Below are 18932 nucleotides of genomic sequence, written 5' to 3'. Positions count from 1 at the left end.
ACACTGTTGACTCGTATTTAGCTTATGGTCCACTAAGACCCCCAGATCCCTTTCCGCATACTCCTCCCTAGGCAGTCATTTCTTATTTTGTACGTGTGCAACTGATTGTTCCTTCCTAAGTGGAGCACTTTGCATTTGTCCTTATCGAATTTCATCCTATTTACTTCAGACCATTCCTCCAGTTTGTCCAGATCATTTTGAATGTTAATCCTATCCTCCAAAGCACTTGCAACCCCTCCCAGCTTGGTACTGTCTGCAAACTTTATAAGTGTATTCTCTCTGCCATTATCTAAAACATTGATGAAGATATTGAACAGAACTGAGCCCAGAACTGATCCCTGCGGAACCCCACTCAATATGCCCTTCCAACTTGACTAAACCACTAATAACTATGCTCTGAGAACAATTTTCCAACCAGTTCTGCACCCACCTTATAATAGCTCCGTGTAGGTTGTATTTCCCCAGTTTGTTTATGAGAAGGTCATGCCAGACAGTATCAAAAGCCTTGTTAAAGTCAAGATATACCATATCTACTGCTTCCCCCCTATCCACAAGGCTTGTTACCCAGTCAAAGAAAGCTATTAGGTTGGTTTGACATGATTTGTTCTTGACAAATCCATGCTGTCTGTTACTTATCACCTTATTATCATCTAGGTGTCTGCAAATTGATTGATTGATTATTTGTTCCATTATCTTTCCAGGTACTGAAGTTAAGCTGACTGGTCTGTAATTCCCTGGGTTGTCCTTATTCCCCTTTTTATAGATGGACACTATATTTGCCCTTTTCCGGTCAAAACGTGCTGCGCTGCAATTGGGATTTTTTTCTTTAAATAAAATGCTTCCATAGCACAGACTGTAAAAATGTCTTGTTATTTGAATCATAGGAAGTAGAGATGGAAAAGGCCCCACAGTTTCCTACTCCATCCCTCTGCCAGTGCAGAATTGCTCACTGCTGTATGTTATAGCTGAGAGTTTCAAAGGAACCTAGGGGAGTTAGACAAGCAAATTCCACTGAAATTCAGTAAGATACCTAGCCTTATGGTTGATCTAATTTTAAATGTCCCAAGCAATGAGGCATTCACCACATCTCCTGGGACACAGCCTAACCAATCTCCCTTTCGGGGAGTTTGCTAATATTCACTGTAAATTATTCCTTTCTGAATTTCATGCAATACTATTAGTTCTATGTCCTAAAACATTCTACCCTAATTAAGTCTTCTCTTTATCGTACTGGAGAATAGTCTTCAAATATTTGGAGAGTGTGTTCGTCCTTTCACTTTTGATTATCTGAACTACATAGTTCCTTTGCGACTCAAGCCAGGAAAGCGCATAAACAGTGCTTTGAAGCCAATGGGATTACTCACATGCTTATAGTTAAGCACTTGCTTAAACACCTTGCTGAATTGGGGTCTTAATCTGTCATGTAAATCAATCCTTCCAACTCACTAATCATTTTAGTTGCATTCCTCTGAACTCCCTTTGATTTGTTCAGATCTTTCTGGTAATGACATGCTCAGAACTTGAGCCCAGAACTGCAGAACCAAGAGCCCTCTTTGGTTATTAATTAATCATGTTTATTATGCTACTGCCGAAGGACCAACCAAGATCAGGGGTCCACTGCGCCAGATGTTGTACAAACAGAATCATAGACAGTCCCTGGTTTGAAGAGTTTACCGTGTAAATATATCTCACAATCTTTTCTTTTTACAAAGATTGGAACCACATTCTAGGGTCTTTGCTGTCAGGTGGAGTTATCTTGGATGTTTTTCTAAAAGACAAACTCTAGGAATTATTTCGGGGAAGCTCTGCGGCCTGTGTTATACAGGAGGTCAGACTAGATGATCACAATGGTCCCTTCTGGCCTTGGAATCTGTGAATCACAGCATCACAAAGGTACGTTTCCCAGACCTTAGGAAGAGCTCCGTGGAGCTCCAAAGCTTGTCTCTCTCACCAACAAAAGTTGGCCCAATAAAAGATATTCCCTCACCCGCCTCGTCTCTCTCATATACTGGGACCATCACAGCTACAACAACATTGCATACAAGGTGCTTAGTTGTCGAACTCCCATTGACATCTGGGGGAATTGGGCACCTAAATATCTTTCTGAATCTGGTATGTTCATATTTTCCAAGTATGCCTATATTTTCCAATATACCTTTATTGGTACCATTTTCCCAAGGGTTTTATACATTTCTTTTTATTTTTCCTGAGTTTCTAAATTCACTCTGTCATTTTTGCTTAGTTTAATCTCCCTCTTCATTTATTAATACTGCTACTTGATAAATACTCACCTGCACCCCCAATATATTTATCAACATCCTGTTTATTCATGTTAGCCCCTTTGGCGGTTAACTCGGACTGTGTGCAGCTGCCCTTCTGTTTTTCAGTCAAACCTTTACTGACTCTGGGCTCTTCGTTGCCTGTTTCTTTTCCATTCCCAGTACAATGTGTTGAGGGTTTCCCCATGTGAAACATTTCTTGTTTCTTACGTTGTCCAGAGGGTCACTGTGTTGTCCCTGTGTCTCATTTGGAAGTTCTCTACATTAGTTGGGACATTTCAGTCACTTCCACTCTTTAGTGTACGTACATGGGATTTTAATACAACTTTCCATTACATTTTTCTCCCTATGGGTGAAATCCTGTCCTCGTTTAAGTCAGTGGGAATGTGCTCACTCAGATGTCTTAATTCCCCCAAATGTGCTTTTCTGGAATCCATCCAATACCTTTGTTCTCCTGCATTTTGTAACTCGTGGTGAAGTTCAGTAGCTTGTCATCAGTGGCACCGATTCCTTCCCTATTCTCACATTTTCAATGGGTATCTTCCAGTAAATAAATGTTAGATCCAGGAGGTTATGGCCTGTGATTGAATTTTCTTCTTAAAGATCTTAGATGTCTTCTATCTTGAGACTCAGCTTGCTTCAATTTTGGCTCTGTTACCCAGCAGATGTCTGGATATTTAAAATTCCTCCTGAGTGGTGTCATCTGTCATTTCAAGAACTAGGAGTGTAGATCCAGGAATTTTTTTTCCACTCTCCTTTTAAGGGGAATTGGTCTCTAGCAGATGCCCTCTGTTTCTCCTTTTGTCTTCCATTCCTTCGCTTCTTCTCCAAAGAATTCACCACCATGCTCTTCATTGCTGAACGGCCTTTCTAACGCTTCTGATATATGATGCCTCTCTACCTCTTGTATACTGTATACCATCTGTGGCATTCCAGATCTGAGGCCTATCTCATCAGGCCTTGTTAATGCCCACTAGATCATTAAATATCACTTCTAGTTCTTGTTTGTCACCCAAACACCTGAGAACATGTACTTGTTTCAGAACTCTTCCATCCTGTGTTATTCTGTACTCTACAAGTACTCACCACATTGTCTGAGTTAAGTGACAGCTCCCCTCGTCTCACTTCCCAGCCAAAATGAGCCCTGGAAATTTTAAACCACATTATCGAAACCATGTAATCCAACCAATAACCTCTCATCACAGACGTTATCTTAATGCTTTCTGAATCCAGCTCCTTCCCATGGGGGCAGACATTTGTTGATCACCAGTTCTTTCTTCCATATAGCTAGATACTCTAGGATCTGAGGACCTGCCGTGTATATGTAAATTGAATGGGCTCTAGAGGTAGAGAACAGATTATTATCCCCATTTTATAGATGGGGAAACCGAGGCATAGAGAAAAAATGTCCACGGTGTCACAGGAAATCAGTGGCAGCGATGGGAATAGAGTCCATATCTCTTGAGTCCCAGTGATCACAAGACCATACTCCCTCTTCCACTCCTGTTTGGCATTTGAAGGAATTCTACCTTCTTTCCAGTTTTCTTCGTTTCCCTGAATTTTCTGGATGGTATAAAATCTTCCTTCTCTGGTGTCAGTTGTTCCCACATGCACTGTAATTGCTGGGAATTCCCTGTAACTCTGCAGGCTGTTTGGCCCCTGTATTTTGCCATCCTTTGCCCTAGCTCTCAGAAGGCAGAGCGCCCTCCTGTTTGCTTGATCTGGGCTACAGAAGTTAAGTTATTAGCCAGCGGTTATGTTCTCCTTGTCTCAGACAAAAAATGTTCCTTAAACCTAAAACAAAACAATTAAGCAGGCTTAGGAAATGGCAAAACTTCAAAGAATTCAATTCTAACGCTTCCTGGCACCCTTAGAGAGATCAAACATGCTGTGCGATTAGCCCTGAAGCAGAAGAAAATGGTACTAAATCTTCCTGAGCAGTTGGGGAAAGCCAGAGGCTGTGCAGGATTGTGCGTAGCGAGAGTCTGAAGACAGTGATTTATGAAGAAAGATTAAAAGAGGTATGTGTGGAGCACTTGGCCAAAGCACTGCTAAGGAGGGATGTGATAACCAGGTAAGGACCTGAAGGTATAAAGACCAAGGAGGAAGGAGGATTTCTGAGGCTGGTACGGAGGGGTTAGGAGTAATGGGATGAAATTAATCAAAGGAAAAGGCAGGCTGAATATCTGCAAAGGAACATTTCAGCTGTGACTGGGATAATCTCCCAAGGGAGGTCCCTGTGCTGTGGGGACGGTGTACAGTCCTTGAGCTGTACTGCACTGGCTGGTAAGATGAATGGACTAGGTGATTTACTAATCAGTCCCATCTCTAATTTCAGAGTCTGTGAACTATGACCCCGAATTCAACAGAGCGCTTAAATCCCACGGGAGGCATTGCCTACATGATCGTCTAGTCTGCTGAGGGCTGCAATACTTCAGTCTAATTTCGCTTGGTGGGTTTAGTGTGCGGCTGCTGGGTGGGGTTGGTGGCCTGTGAGGTACAAGCGGTCAGACTAGATGATCTGGTGGGCCCTTCTGGCCTTCAACTCTATGACACTGAAGCCATGACGCCTGCAAAAAAATCAACAGGCAGCAGTTAGTATGCTAAGACCACTGCCTCTCATGCTGGCCACCAGTCTCCTTATTTCCCTGTGCTCCAGCATGGTCTGTTTGTATTCACCTCTTGTCTCTGTGGGGCAGGGACCATCTCTGTGTTCTGTGTGTATGCAGTGCCTAGCACAATGGGGTCTTTGGTGCTACCACAATGTAAACAATACTACTACTAGGCACTTGCTTACAGTTCAGGATGGGCGTAGGTGCGCTGCAGAGTATGAACAGCTTTAAGCACATGCTTAAGTGTTTCACTGAAGTGAAGACCTATAATAATCAATACAGTGAATAACACCATAGGGCAGTTAATTATGTTCTGCATAGGCAATAGATAGGGACTGGTGTGGGGCTGAAAAGAGCTGGGTTCTACACCTGGCTGTACCAGTGACCTGCTGTGTGACCAGGGCAAGTTGTTTCACCCTTATAGGCCTCAGTTTCCGCTGCCACTCTGCCTGTTTACCCTGTAAGCTCTTTGGAGTCTCTGACTATGTGTACGTACACCACAGTGGGACTCTGATCTCAGCTGGGGTCTCCAGGCACCAGCGCACACTAAATGTTGAACAATTCTGCTGTATTTCATTTGTTTACCACAGTTTTGTCCTCTATCTCTGCAATTACAGGGCCAGATTCTGCCACCCTGACTCACGTTGCATAGCACCTCACTCCGTGATTGGCTAAAGTTGGGACTGGTGTTGGGGTAAGATCCCACCCAGCTTCAGTAACGTGTCTGGAATTGGCTTTCTGACGGCAGTGCTCTAGGGCCTGACTCTGCACCATTGATCACGCTCATAGTCATCCACACTCCTTAGCCCTGTGCTCCATTCAGTCATCAGTGGAATTTAGGAATGGTGAGACCGGGTGCAGATGTGATACCCTCCCGTACGACACTTCTGAGCCAGGGGACAGATTGCAATCCAAACAGCCTCATGGAAAAATGGATTCCTTTCTAAGATGTGAGGGGAGCTGTCTTGCTGTTTAAGGGCAGTACTGCCTTCTGGTCAGTCCTCCCCGATACATGGCATGGCCCTTTTACGAGTTTGTGTGGTCTAATACACAAAGCCTGAGGCGATATGAGAAATGAGGTAAGGGGTCCTCAGATTTAGAAGGAATCCTGTTACTGTACCTTTAAGGGCCCAGGACGGGAGGCTTGCAGAGCGAGTGGAGCGGGATCCCTCTCACTCAGCCAATAAGAAAGGAGCTGAGAGGAGGGCCCAGTATAAATGCTGCCACCTCCTTCACAGCAGCCAGCAGGGTAGATGACTAGGGAGTAAGAAGGTTCTGGGGATGGCCCTGAATTAGCCAAGAGCAGACACCCCACCTGAGAAGGCTGCCAGCTCTCTGAGCCTGAGGACTAAGTGGGGCCAGCTGAGGGAGACAAATTTCAACCCAGCTCCAGGAGGAGAGCTGGGGATCCTGGTAAGGACAGGAACAATAATTGCTTAAGCTACCCAAGCTCCAGAAGGAAGCCAGAGACATAGAGATTGAAAGAGAATCCTGGGGGATTGGGAACAGAGCTTAGTGGGCCAACACCAGAGGAACCCTGAAAGCCCGAAGCACCTTTTGTTTATTTGGGATATAGTGTTATGTCTCCCTTTTTGTATGAAGCTTTGTCATGAGCCCTAAGGGGGTATTATTGAGTCAAGGAAGGGTGCCTGAAGTGAAGTTATTGGCTTTGTGAGAATGGAAACTGAAGCAGGGACTACATGCAGTGCCACGCTAACTCAGCAGGGGGCACTACAGGGCAGGCACACCCTACAGCATAAGGCAACACAGTCTCAGGAAAAAAAGCTGAATGAACCCAGATTTAAGATTGAGATGGATCAGGGCAGCAGCCAGTCACATTGCACATACCTGCCCAGCAGCTGGTCTGCACAGTTCTTTTCAGCTGAAAATGAAGGAGGGGAAAAAGTCTGACTGCAGATCCTCAAGCTACAAATGATAGCGATGAATTTGCTCTGGAAAATTCCTGTATCAGATGGTCTTAAATTATTCTAAATTGAGGCCAAACAAATGTAATCATTAATGGGGTGTTTTCAAACAATTTCCTCTTGGAGAGTGAAGAGGAAATGAAGGGAAGAGGGGCCATTTTCTCATCTATCTTTGTTTTAAATCCAGCCCCTTGCAGCGGCAGTAAAGACAAAATCAGCAAATGGGACTGAGAAGCTTGAGATCAATTCTTCAAGGAAATTAGTACACTATTATTTTTCACCAACTGACCCAAAATGAAACTCAGAACACTGAAAATTGTGGCTTGATTTATTATCCAATGATGAGGCTGGGAAACCTTAGCTATTAAGAATTTCAGTCAGGTGTTTCAAATGTAATTGACTAACATTAAATGGATTCTCTGTGTGTGTGCAAATATGCATTCACACAAAAATTTTCACTGAACCACACCGGATGTCTTCAGTATAATCCTATTGTGCTTAGATATATAATAGTTAAAATGTGATTTATGGTGGAAAATATTTAATTCAGATCTGTATTTTGCTCAGGGTTCTGTATATTTAACTCCCAGGGAATATAACTTAAATATTCATTTCTATAATGAACAGATGCAGAAATTTTATATTCATCAAAATGCAAAGTGGAAAAAGACAGGGGGAGAGCCTCTAGTTGTTAGTAATCCTGTTTATTTTCTCATCAATCCCTTCTTTCTTAATCAGTTTTCACACCCCTTTAGCTTTGCATTAGAATAGAATTTAACTTTACAATAGCATCTGTCATGCTAGAAGTGTCCCAAAGCATTAACAATTAGCTAGAAAGGGGTATTGCAGTGATTCTGTTGCTAAATGTAATGGCCATTATGCATTTGCCAGTGCAGACAAGGCAGTTGCGGAGAAGGTAAATGAATCCTTTTAATCAGTCTTCATTGCAGAGGATGGGTGGGGGGAGGAGATTCCCAAACCTGAGCCATATGTTGTAGGTGACAAATCTGTGCCAGCTTGAGGTGTCAGTAGAGGAGGTTTTGGAACAAGCTGATAAATTAAACAGAGATAAATCACCAGGACCAGATGGGATTCACCCAAACATTCTGAAGGAACTCAGACGTGAAATTGCAGAACTTCTAACTGTGTTGCATGTAACCTATCACTTAAATCACCTCTGTACCAGATGACTGGAGGATACCTACTGTAACACTGATTTAAGGGAAAAAAAGCCTCCAGAAGTGATCCTGGCAATTACAGGTCGGTAAGCCTAACTTCAGAACCAGGCAAATTGGTTGAAACTATAGTAAAGAACAGAATTCTCAGAAGCAGAGAATATATTGGGGAGGGTGGGAGGGGAAAGTCAACATGGCTTTTGCAAGGGGAAAACATGCTTCACTCATCTATTGGAATTGTTTAATGGGGTCAATAAAGCATGAGGACAAGGGTGGTCCAGTCGATATAGTGCACTTAGACATTCAGAAAGCCTTTGGCGAGATCCCTCACCAAAGTCTCTTAAGCAAACCAGAGGGAAAGTCCTCTCATCGGTACCTGGTTAAAAATAGGAAACAAAGGGTCAGAATAAATGGTCAGTTTTCACAATTGAAAGTGGTAAATAGAGGGGTCCCCTAGGGATCTGTACTGTGACCAATGCTGTTCAACATATTAAAAAATGACCTGGAAAAGGGGTTGACAAATTTTGCAGAGGATACAAAATTACTCAAGATAGTTAAGTCCACAGCTGGCTGAAGAGTTACAAAAGGATCTCACTAAACTGGGTGACTGGGCAACAAAATGGCAGATGAAATTCAGTGTTGATAAGTGGAAAGTAACGCACACTGGAAAAAATAATCCCAACTATACATACAAAATGGGATGAAAATGAGCTCTTACCACTCAAGAAAGATATCTTGAAGTTGTCATGGCTAGTTCTCTGAAAACATCCAGTCAATGAGCAGCAGCAGTCAAAAAAGCTAACAATGTTAGGAACCATTAGGAAAGGGATAGATAATAAAACAGAAAATATCATAGTGCCACTATATAAATCCATTGTACACCCACACCTTGAATACTGAGTGCATTTCTGGTCATCTCATCTAAAAATATATATACACCTCTACCTCGATATAACGCTGTCCTCGGGAGCCAAAAAATCTTACTGTGTTATAGGTGAAACCATGTTATATCGAACTTGCTTTGATCCACTGGAGTGCGCAGCCCCGCCCCCCCGGAGCACTGCTTTACTGCGTTGTATCCGAATTCGTGTTATATCAGGTTGTGTTATATTGAGGTACGGGGTGTGTGTGTGTGTATGTGTATATGTATATGTGTGTGTGTGTATATATATATACATATATAAAGTGTGTGTGTGTATATATAAAATAGAATTCGAAAAGGTACAGAGAAGGCCAACAAAAATGATTAGGGGGATGAAAGAGTGGGACTGCTGAATTTAGAAAAGAGATGACTAAGGGGGGATATGATAGAGGTCTATAAATTCATGAATAGGATGGAGACAATGAACAGAGAAGTGTTATTGACCTCTTCACACAATGCAAGAACCAAGGATCGCCCAATTAAATTAAGAAGCAGCAGGTTTAAAACAAATGTAAGGAATTACTACTTCACACAATGCACAGTCAGCCTGTGGAACTTGTTGCCATGGGATGTTGTAAAGGACAAAAGTGGGTTCAGAAGAGAATTAGGCCTTGTCTACACTACAGGACTATTTCGAATCTACTTAAGTCGAATTTGTGGATTCGACCTTATGAAGTCGAATTTGTGTATCCATACTAAATACACAAATTCGAACTTCTGAGTCCACATTCACGGGGCCAGCGTCGACTTTGGAAGCGGTGCACTGTGGGAAGCTATCCCACAGTTCCCGCAGTCCCCGCTGCCCATTGGAATGCTGGGTAGAGCTCGCAATGCCTGCTGGGTGAAAAAATGTGTTGAGGGTGGTTTTGGGTAACTGTCATCATTGAACCGTCAATCACGCCCTCCCTCCATGAAAGCGCCGGCGGGAAATCTGTTCGCGCCCTTGTCTGGTCGGTTACAGCGCGGACGCCACAGCACTGCGAGCATGGAGCCCGCTGCGATCATCGCTGCACTTATGGCCGTTGTCAACTCCTCGCACCTTATCGTCCACCTCTTCCACAGCCAGCTGATGAGAAACCGGGCGAGGAGGCTCTGGCAGCGCGGTGAGGAGAGTGGCGCAGGCCTCTCACAAAGCACGGTACGCCGGGCAGTGGAGATCATGGTGGCAATGGGTCACGTTCATGGTGTGGAACGGCGATTCTGGGCCCGGGAAACAAGCACAGACTGGTGGGACCGCATAGTGCTGCAGGTCTGGGATGACACAGAGTGGCTGCGAAACTTCAGGATGCGTAAGGGCACTTTCCTTGAACTGTGTGACTTGCTGTCCCCTGCCCTGAAGCGCCAGGACACACGCATGCGAGCAGCCCTGAGTGTGCATAAGCGAGTGGCCATTGCTCTCTGGAAACTAGCAACGCCAGACAGCTACCGGTCAGTAGCGAACCACTTTGGCGTGGGCAAATCTACCGTGGGGATTGCTGTCATTCAAGTAGCCCACGCAATCGTTGAGCAACTGCTCTCAAAGGTAGTGACTCTCGGAAATGTCCAGGTCATCATAGATGGCTTCTCCGCGATGGGATTCCCAAACTGCGGTGGGGCTATAGATGGGACTCACATCCCTATCCTGGCACCAGCCCACCAGGCCAGCGAGTACATTAACCGAAAGGGCTACTTTTCAATGGTGCTGCAAGCTGTGGTGGACCATAGGGGACGTTTTACCAACATCAACGTCGGGTGGGCGGGCAAGGTTCATGACGCGCGTGTGTTCAGGAACTCAGGTCTGTTTAGACGACTCCAGGCAGGTACTTTCTTCCCGGACCACAAAATAACGGTTGGGGATGTGCAGATGCCTACAGTGATCCTCGGGGACCCGGCCTACCCGCTAATGCCCTGGCTCATGAAGCCTTATACAGGCGCCCTGGACAGTGCGAAGGAACTCTTCAACTACCGGCTGAGCAAGTGCAGAATGGTGGTGGAGTGTGCTTTCGGACGTCTCAAGGGGAGATGGCGGAGCTTACTGACTCGCTCGGACATCAGCGAAAAGAATATCCCAGTAGTTATTGCTGCTTGCTGTGTGCTCCACAATCTATGTGAGAGCAAGGGCGAGACCTTTTTGGCCGCTTGGGAGGTTGAGGCAAATCGCCTGGCTGCTGTTTACGATCAGCCAGACACCCGTGCCGAGAGAATATCCCAGCGGGAAGCGCTGTGCATCAGGGAGGCTTTGAAAGCGAGTTTCCTCGCAGAGCAGGGTAACCTGTGACTGTCTACTTGATTTTAAGAGAGCCTGATCATGGGCCTGTGTCTGTATGTGTCCAGTTAGATCTGAGCTCACAAACCCGGTTCTCCAAGTTTCCCCCACTTCCAAAGCACGTTTTAAAACTAATGAAACGTAACAGTACTTAATAATAAATCTTTCGTTGACTTTGCATTTCTGTTTCTTGGTTGAAACATGTAAGCATTCTGTGCTGGGTAAGGTGTGCACTGATGTACAGACCGCTTGTCCAAAACAGGACGGACAGCCTCCTGCTCCTACATAGGTCTGTGGGGTGGGGGACGGTTTACGGTGGTTCTGCATGTAGGGGGAGGGTTGCAGGAATGGGTGGGTTTGCAGGAAGGGGCAAGGGGTGCCGTCTTTGGATAGGGGTTTACATGACGGCTGTGGGCTGTGGGTTTGGGCGTTGGAAGGGGTGAGGGGTGTGGGGGAAGGGTGAGTATCTGCCCCTGGATGAGGGCTCTTTTTGGGGCTCAGGGCACCGGGGAGGATCGTGGCTACGGTCGAAGTGCATGTGAAGGGAAGCCTGCCTTTACATTCAGGGATGGCAGGCACCAGGATCCTGGAGAAGCATACACATCAACGAAAGACCCGGGGCAGCATACACCACACAGACTGACCCTGGTGCCTAGTGACTGCAGTCTGTGTGTGCCCTGCAGTTGACCCTGCACCCAAGTCTGTACCATGGTACTGTGGGCTATGCACTGCAATTACAATCCCCCCCCCCCACACCCACAGAAAGTCTTCTGACACGAGAAACGTGACGGAAACAGTGAGTAACACCAAACCGCTGTTAATAATGTAGTACACAGTGGGGGGTTTAAACTTGGAGTTGGGACTGGTTGATGCTGTAAGGAAAGAACTTGTACAAATTTACAGCGCGAGAGGTGTCTCGAACATTAGCGGTCTGCTGCGGTGCAGGGACAGTTCTCACAGCCCCTGCCGCCCCTCCTTCTTGTAACTTTGGGTGAGGGGGGGACAGGACTTCTTGGCGTTGGAGGGCGGTTGCAGATGCACTGCAGGGGGGCTCTCTCCTCCTGCCTGCGGTCTTGCAGAACATCTACAAGGCGCCGGAGCGTGTCCGTTTGCTCCCTCATTAGACCAAGCAGCGTTTGAGTCGCCTGCTGGTCTTCCTGCCGCCACCTATCCTCCCGTTCCATGTGTGTGCGATGCTGCTGACACAAGGTGTCCCTCCACTGTCTCTGCTCTGCCGCCTCCGCTCTGGAGCAGGCCATCAGTTCCTGGAACATGTCGTCCCTAGTCTTTTTCTTTCGGCGTCTAATCTGAGCCAGCCTCTGCGAGGGGGATGCCGGGGCAGTCCGGGAAAGAGCCGAAGCTGTGTGATGCGAAAAAGTAGGTGATTTCCTTGAACACATACATGTTTGCCAACAGTAAACACAGTCTAGTCAGTTTCAGTTAACAAGACCAAAGAGGGAACCAAGTCTCAGGAGATCTCAGAACTAGTCCGAGATTTCGGAATACGCTCTCATTGGCGGAGCCATTGCACTGGACAGCGCACAAGCGAGGAGACAGCTGCATCCCTCTTGCACAAAGTCCTGGTAAGCCTTACAGTACATACTGCTTATCAGTTAGTGGTTAGCTGTGCTCTCCTGCTAAAGGAAATGTGCAAAGCAGAAAGGATGAGCCTTTTGCAGCCCCTCCCGCCAGTGCACGGGAACGATCAATGGATGCTTGTTCTCTGTGGCCTCTCGCACGTGGCTGTTAGTCGAGGGTCATTGTTATGCAACCTAATTGTAAACCATTAACAATAGTAACACTACACTAATTGCCCTACTTAGATGCAGTATTTGCAGAACGAGATCACCCTGAGGCGGGTCACTCGTGCCCAGAAAGACAGGATGTTACGGGACGCACTGCACAGACCAGGACCATATGCAGCAATGCTAGTCGAGGCAATGGTTCCACTCTATATTCGGATGTCCTGGCGTGGAAGAGTCTGCTTCCACGGAGCGCCCAACAAGGCACCTCTTCCGACGAACCTCATGCGGAGGCTTTGCGAGGAACTGAGTGACACCTTCGTGGAAATGTCGCTAGAGGATTATTTTTCTATCCCCATTTGTGTGGACCTTCTCTTTATATAGTTTAATATTTAGAATTTTGTAAATACAGTTTCTATTTTTTCTATAACAATGTTACAAAAAATAAATGTTTATACGTGTGTAGCACTTACCGCCTGATCCTTCCCCTGATTCCGAGTCCGGGTTAACGGCAGGGGAGGGTTGGTAGGGGATCTCTGTGAGGGTGATGAAGAGATCCTGGCTGTCAGGGAAAGCGGGAGTGTGTTCGCTGTCACCTGCGCCGTCCTCAAAAGACCCTTCCTCAGCTTCCCCATCGGCGAACATCGAGGAGGAACTGTCCCGGTACACTATTCCGTCCTCGGAGTCCACCGTCACTGGTGGGGCAGTGGTGGCAGACCCACCTAGAATGGCATGCAGTGCCTCGTAGAAGCGGCATGTCTGGGGCTGTGCTCCCGAGCGTCCGTTTGCCGCTCTGACTTTTTGATACCCTTGTCTTAGGTCCTTGACTTTCACGCGGCACTGCATCGCATCCCGGCTGTATCCTTTCTCTTTCATGGCTTTCGAGACCTTCTCGAAGGTCTTCGCATTCCGCTTGCTGGAGCGCAGCTCCGAGAGCACAGACTCCTCGCCCCACACAGCGATCAGATCCATGACTTCCCTGTCAGTCCATGCTGGGGACCTCTTTCTATTCTGGGATTGCCCGGACTCCTCTGCTGGAGAGCTCTGCATCGTGGCAGGTGCTGCGGAGCTCGCCCCGATGTGCAACCAGAACGTCAGATTCAAAGTGCCCAGACAGGAAAATGAATTCAAATTTTCGCGGGTCATTTCCTGTGTGGCTGGGCAGAGAATCCAAGCTCGGACTGCTGTCCAGAGCGTCAACAGAGTGGTGCAGTGTGGGATAGGTCCCGGAGCTACTAAGTTCGATTTGCATCCACACCTAGCCTAATTCGAGCTAGCCATGTCGAATTTAGCGTTACTCCACCTGCCGGGGTGGAGTACCAAATTCGAACTAAAGAGCCCTCTAGTTCGAATTAAATGGCTTCCTGGTGTGGACGGTTGAGCGGTTAGTTCGAATTAACGCTGATAAATTCGAATTAAAGTCCTAGTGTAGACCAGGCCTTAGATAAGGTCCTGGGAGGATAGGTCCATCAGTGGCTATTAACCAAGATGGTTGGGGGACACAACCCCATCCTTTAGTTGTGTCTAAACCTCTGATTGCCAGAAGCTAGGACTGGACCACAGGGAATGGATCCCTTGATAATTGCCCTGTTCTGCTGATTCCCTCTGAAGCATCTGACCACTGTTGAAAGACGGGATACTGGCTAGACGGACCATTGGTCTGACCCAATATGGCCCTTCTTATGTTAATAGTTGTCATCTAGTCATGATCATTAGAATAGGCCCTGACTCTAAGTAGTCCCATTTAGCTCAATAGGACTATCATGTTTAATATCAGAGGGGTGGCCATGTTAGTCTGGATCTGTAAAAAGCAACAGAGTCCTGTGGCACCTTAAAGACTAACAGATGTATTGGAGCATGAGCTTTCGTGGGTGAATGCCCATTTCGTCAGATGCATGTGTCTGATGAAGTGAGCATTCACCCACGAAAGCTCATGCTCCAATACGTCTGTTAGTCTTTAAGGTGCCACAGGACTCTGTTGCTTTTTACATCTGTTTAATGTTAATCTTCTGCAGAAGTCTTTGCAGGATGAAGTCTGAGGTCCAGAACCTCAAAGCTATTTAATCACTTAACTCCCAATGAGAGTTAGACACCTGAATCCCTTTGAGGAGTTGGACCTGGCTGTTTCTACTGGGAAGGGCACGGTTGATTCTTTTTAAAAAAAACAACAAAACAAAACAGTGACAGGATCTTGACCACATGGAAACCCCTAGAGGCAGAACTGTTTATAGCTCCTGCTTTTTTTTTTTTGTTTATTTCTTTTGCAGGAGGCACCTATGGCTGTTTAAATTTGTAAATTGCTGCTGTGTAAGTATTTGCTGTTGAAATTTAACAGAAACTCGAAAAACCCAAACTCCCTATTTTAGCTGTGGAGGTAATACCTCAGCATATTAAAATGGAAAGAGTTCTACAAATCCAATCTCTTTCCCTGTTTTTGCACTTCATGTATTTTGGATAGGGAAGCCAGCCTGCTCAGTGTCACATTCTGGTCCTCATGCATTAGCAGAGGGTGTGGTTGTGCGTTAGGTTATTCAAACGCTTTTTAAACTGCTTTCATTGCCATTTTAAAAGCAATATGAAAACAATCCTAGCTGGGATTTGCAAATTCCCTCCCGTTTTGTGTGTGTATGTTTGCTTACGAAACCTGTGTGTCTTGGATTTGTCTTCCTTGGGGTTTACAGTCATATCCCAGAAACAGCCCTCTCGGGGCCAGGATTGTCCTGGAGTCTCCAGGCATTAAAGATTAATCTTTAAGGGTTGTGTCATGTGATGAAACTTCCAAGAATACCTCCAACCAAAACTGGCAACCCCAGGGGAGAAACAATCACAGAGGGAAGAAGGCCCAGGAGCTGCAGCAGCACGGAGACTAGCTGGGGAGAGGGGAAGGCTGGAGGAAACGTGGCTGGTCGTCTTGCTATGGAGAAGCTATAGGTGCCCTGTGGTGTGTTATTCTCTGGCTAGTTTGCATCAAGTTCCCAAAACAATGTGATCTTCCAGCGACTTGCTTCCCCCCCCCCATTAGCTGTTCCCTTTGGCCTTGTCTCTGTGCACCCCAGTGCCCAACCCTTCCCCTAAAGCCCCCACCCCCTCTAACCCCCAACCCTTCACCTAAAGCCCCCAGCCCCTCCAGCCCCCAACCCTTCCCCTAAGCACCCAGCCCCTCCAGCCCCCAACCCTTCCCCTAAGCACCCAGCCCCCAACCCTTCCCCTGAAGCCCCCAGCGTCCTCTGTCCCCCCAACCCTTCCCCTGAAGCCCCCAGCGTCCTCTCCCGCCCCTCCCCTCCGCACCGCGGGACCCTGCCCCAGCACTAACGCCCGGGCGGGTGGTCGCTGCAGCCGGGCTCGGACGCGGGTCTCCCCAGTGGGACTGGTTGAAAATTGCCCTTGGAAACCCCCGGGCCCCTCCCGCCCCAGCGCCCCCGTATGCAGCCCGCGGGCCGGGCGCTGCCCCTTTAACGCCTCCCCCAGCCCGGCCGACGCGGCGGGCGGCCCCGCGCTGAGGGCGGCGCAGGGAGCCGGGCGGAGGCGCTGAGCGGCGCGGCCCAGCCGAGGCGCGGGGATGGCCGTGGGGGCGCAGCCGGGGGCCCCCTCGCCGCGGCTGCCCAGGCTGGGGCTGGCCCTGGGCCTGCTGGCCGCCCTGGCCGCGGTGAAATACTATCGGGACGCCGAGGCGGCCCGGCGGCAGGTACCGGAGCGGGGGCGGCTCCGGGCGCGGGGGCTAGTGCTGGGGGGCCCCGCGGGGGCGCAGAGGGCGCTGGGGGTTGGGGACTTTGGGGGGAAGGACTGGGGGGATAAAGGGGTCTGGAGGCTTGGGGGGGCAGAGGGGGTTAGAGGCTTGGGGGGAAGGGCTGGGGGAATAAAGGGGGCTGGAGGCTTGGGGGGAAGGGCTGGGGGGTAGAGGGGGCTAGAGGCTTGGGGGGAAGGGCTGGGGGGCTAGAGGCTTGGGGGGATAAAGGGGTCTGGAGGCTTGGGGGGGAAGGGCTGGGGGGTAGAGGGGGCTAGAGGCTTGGGGGGAAGGGTTGGGGGGCCAGAGGGGGCTACAGGCTTTGGGGGGAAGGGTTGGGAGGGCTGGCGGGGTTGCTGAGCGATTGTGCTGGGGGCTTAGGGGAGACTGTTTTGCTGGGAGGCTCTGATTTGGAGGGATGTCGGGGGCTGTGGGGCCTGGGGAAGGCTGGGGGCGGAAGGGAGCCCTGGGGAGGTGCTTTTAGGGGGCTCTGGCTGCAGGCAGGGGGCCTGCCAACTTGGGCACCCGCAGGATTTTCTCTTCTCCTCCTTTCTCATCCTTTGCTGACTTGTTTCCGCGTTGTGCGTCTAAACACGTATTTTTATTTATATTTATCAAAGTACCATGGTCAGATCCCAGCCCCTTTTCCTGAGGGGGCCTGCAGGATCTTCACTTCTCTCTGAACTGTGACGTGACCCCCTCTCTCCCCAGCCAGGACATCTCCCAATCCAGATCTTCTCAGTGCCCCAAATCCAGGGGCGGCTCCAGGCACCAGCGCACCAAGCGCGTGCCTGGGGTGGTAAGCTGCGGGGGGTGGCCTGCCAGTCACTGTGAGGGCAGCAGGCAGGCTGCCTTCGGCGGCATGCCTGCAGGAGGTCCACCAGTCCCGCGGCTTCAGTGGCAATTCGGTGGCAGGTAAGCCGAAGGCGCAGGACCAGCAGACCTCCCCAGGCACGCCATCAAAAGCTGCCTGACTGCCATGCTTGGGGTGGCAAAATACATAGAGCCCCCCCTGCCCAAATCCCAGCCTAGCTTATCTATAGAGGGGGGAAACCTTATGAAATAAAACCAACACAGGTTCACACGGAGGCACCTACTTCAGCAGCGAACTGGGATTTGTGTTGAGGAGAGAAATAGAAGCACTTGGCAGTGGGTTGTCAATAATACTCGACAAACATCCTATATCTTGTAATTTCTATGTATTATTGTATGCTTAGGAGCCCCAGTGATGCACCAGGACCCCATGTTGCTAGGTGCAGTACAAACACAAAACAAAAAGATTGTGCCTGCCCCCCAAAAAGTTCACAGTCAAAGGCCGTATGTGCAGTGTGGGTGCTACAGTAGCATTGCTATGGTACCGCAGCTTTGGTGCTGTAAGCCCATGGTGTAGGCACAAACTACAGGGACAGAAGGGGTTTTTCCATCGCCGTAGTGACTTCACCTCCCTGAGCGATGATAGTTTGGCCGATGGAAATAGGCTTCTGCCGACTTAGCTGCATCTGCACCAGGCATTAGGTTGACAAATTTACGGTGCTCAGGGACGTGGAGTTTTCATGGCAACCTATGTTTTAAGTGCAGACCAGGCCTAAGTCTAAGACACGAAACAAGCGCAGAAAGTACAAGGAAACAGTGAGACGGTATTGGTCAGCATGACAGGCTCTGGTCTTCATCACACCAGTAGCCTAATCGTGGTCAAGTTTTTGTAGGTTTCATGGCAGAGGAGAGTTTCGAGGAGAGATCTGAAGTATAACGAGTTAGTTTTGCCATTGTTTACTGGGAACTGCTGCCAAGCATGAGGGTCAGGAATGGAGAAAGCACAAAGGTGCTTGTTTGGAAGTTTAAGAAGGTGAAGATGTAATTTCCAGTGACGGTTCTGGTGACAGGGTGGACTGAGTGTAGGCTGACAGGCAGGAACATACTCGTAATAGTCCCATCTCAGACATTGCCCCTTTTGGGCCTTGGAGAGATCACTTCAGTTCTCTGTATCTTAGTTTCCCCATCTGTAAAATGGGGGTAATTTACTATGCTTACCTCATTGGGGTGCGTGGTGAAGGATTGATTTAGAATTTAGATGAAGTTTGTAAAGCGCGATGTAAGTGGCATTGTAGCTGAAGATGATAGATAAGTTCTTAGCATCTTAGACCCTGATCTCTCAAACTGACTCAGACAAGCTGCCTCTTGTACCCAGCCAGCTTGTAGCATGGTGGGCCTTATGGTAGTAAACTCTTTGGGGGAGGGAATATGTCTTGCTCTTTAAAATGCAGAATAAATTATGAACTAAGGCACTGATCCATTGACGTGGTGGGAC

The 18932-nt window shown here is 48.2% G+C and overlaps 1 protein-coding gene across 1 annotated transcript in view; it reads left to right on the top strand.

Moving 5' to 3' along the window:
* The first annotated feature begins 16459 nt into the window (after positions 1–16459).
* The window catches only part of SELENON (selenoprotein N), a 28268-nt gene continuing 25795 nt past the window's right edge, over positions 16460–18932 (top strand). The window contains exon 1 of the mRNA XM_044998027.1: positions 16460–16585. Within this exon, the coding sequence (XP_044853962.1) occupies positions 16460–16585 (126 nt within the window). The remainder of the gene's footprint in view (positions 16586–18932) is intronic.

The sequence above is a fragment of the Mauremys mutica genome, chromosome 23 (genome assembly GCF_020497125.1).
Source record: "Mauremys mutica isolate MM-2020 ecotype Southern chromosome 23, ASM2049712v1, whole genome shotgun sequence".
Lineage (NCBI taxonomy): Eukaryota > Metazoa > Chordata > Testudines > Geoemydidae > Mauremys > Mauremys mutica.
Note: the sequence above shows the minus strand (reverse complement) of the source record. Positions and strands in the feature narration are given on the sequence as shown.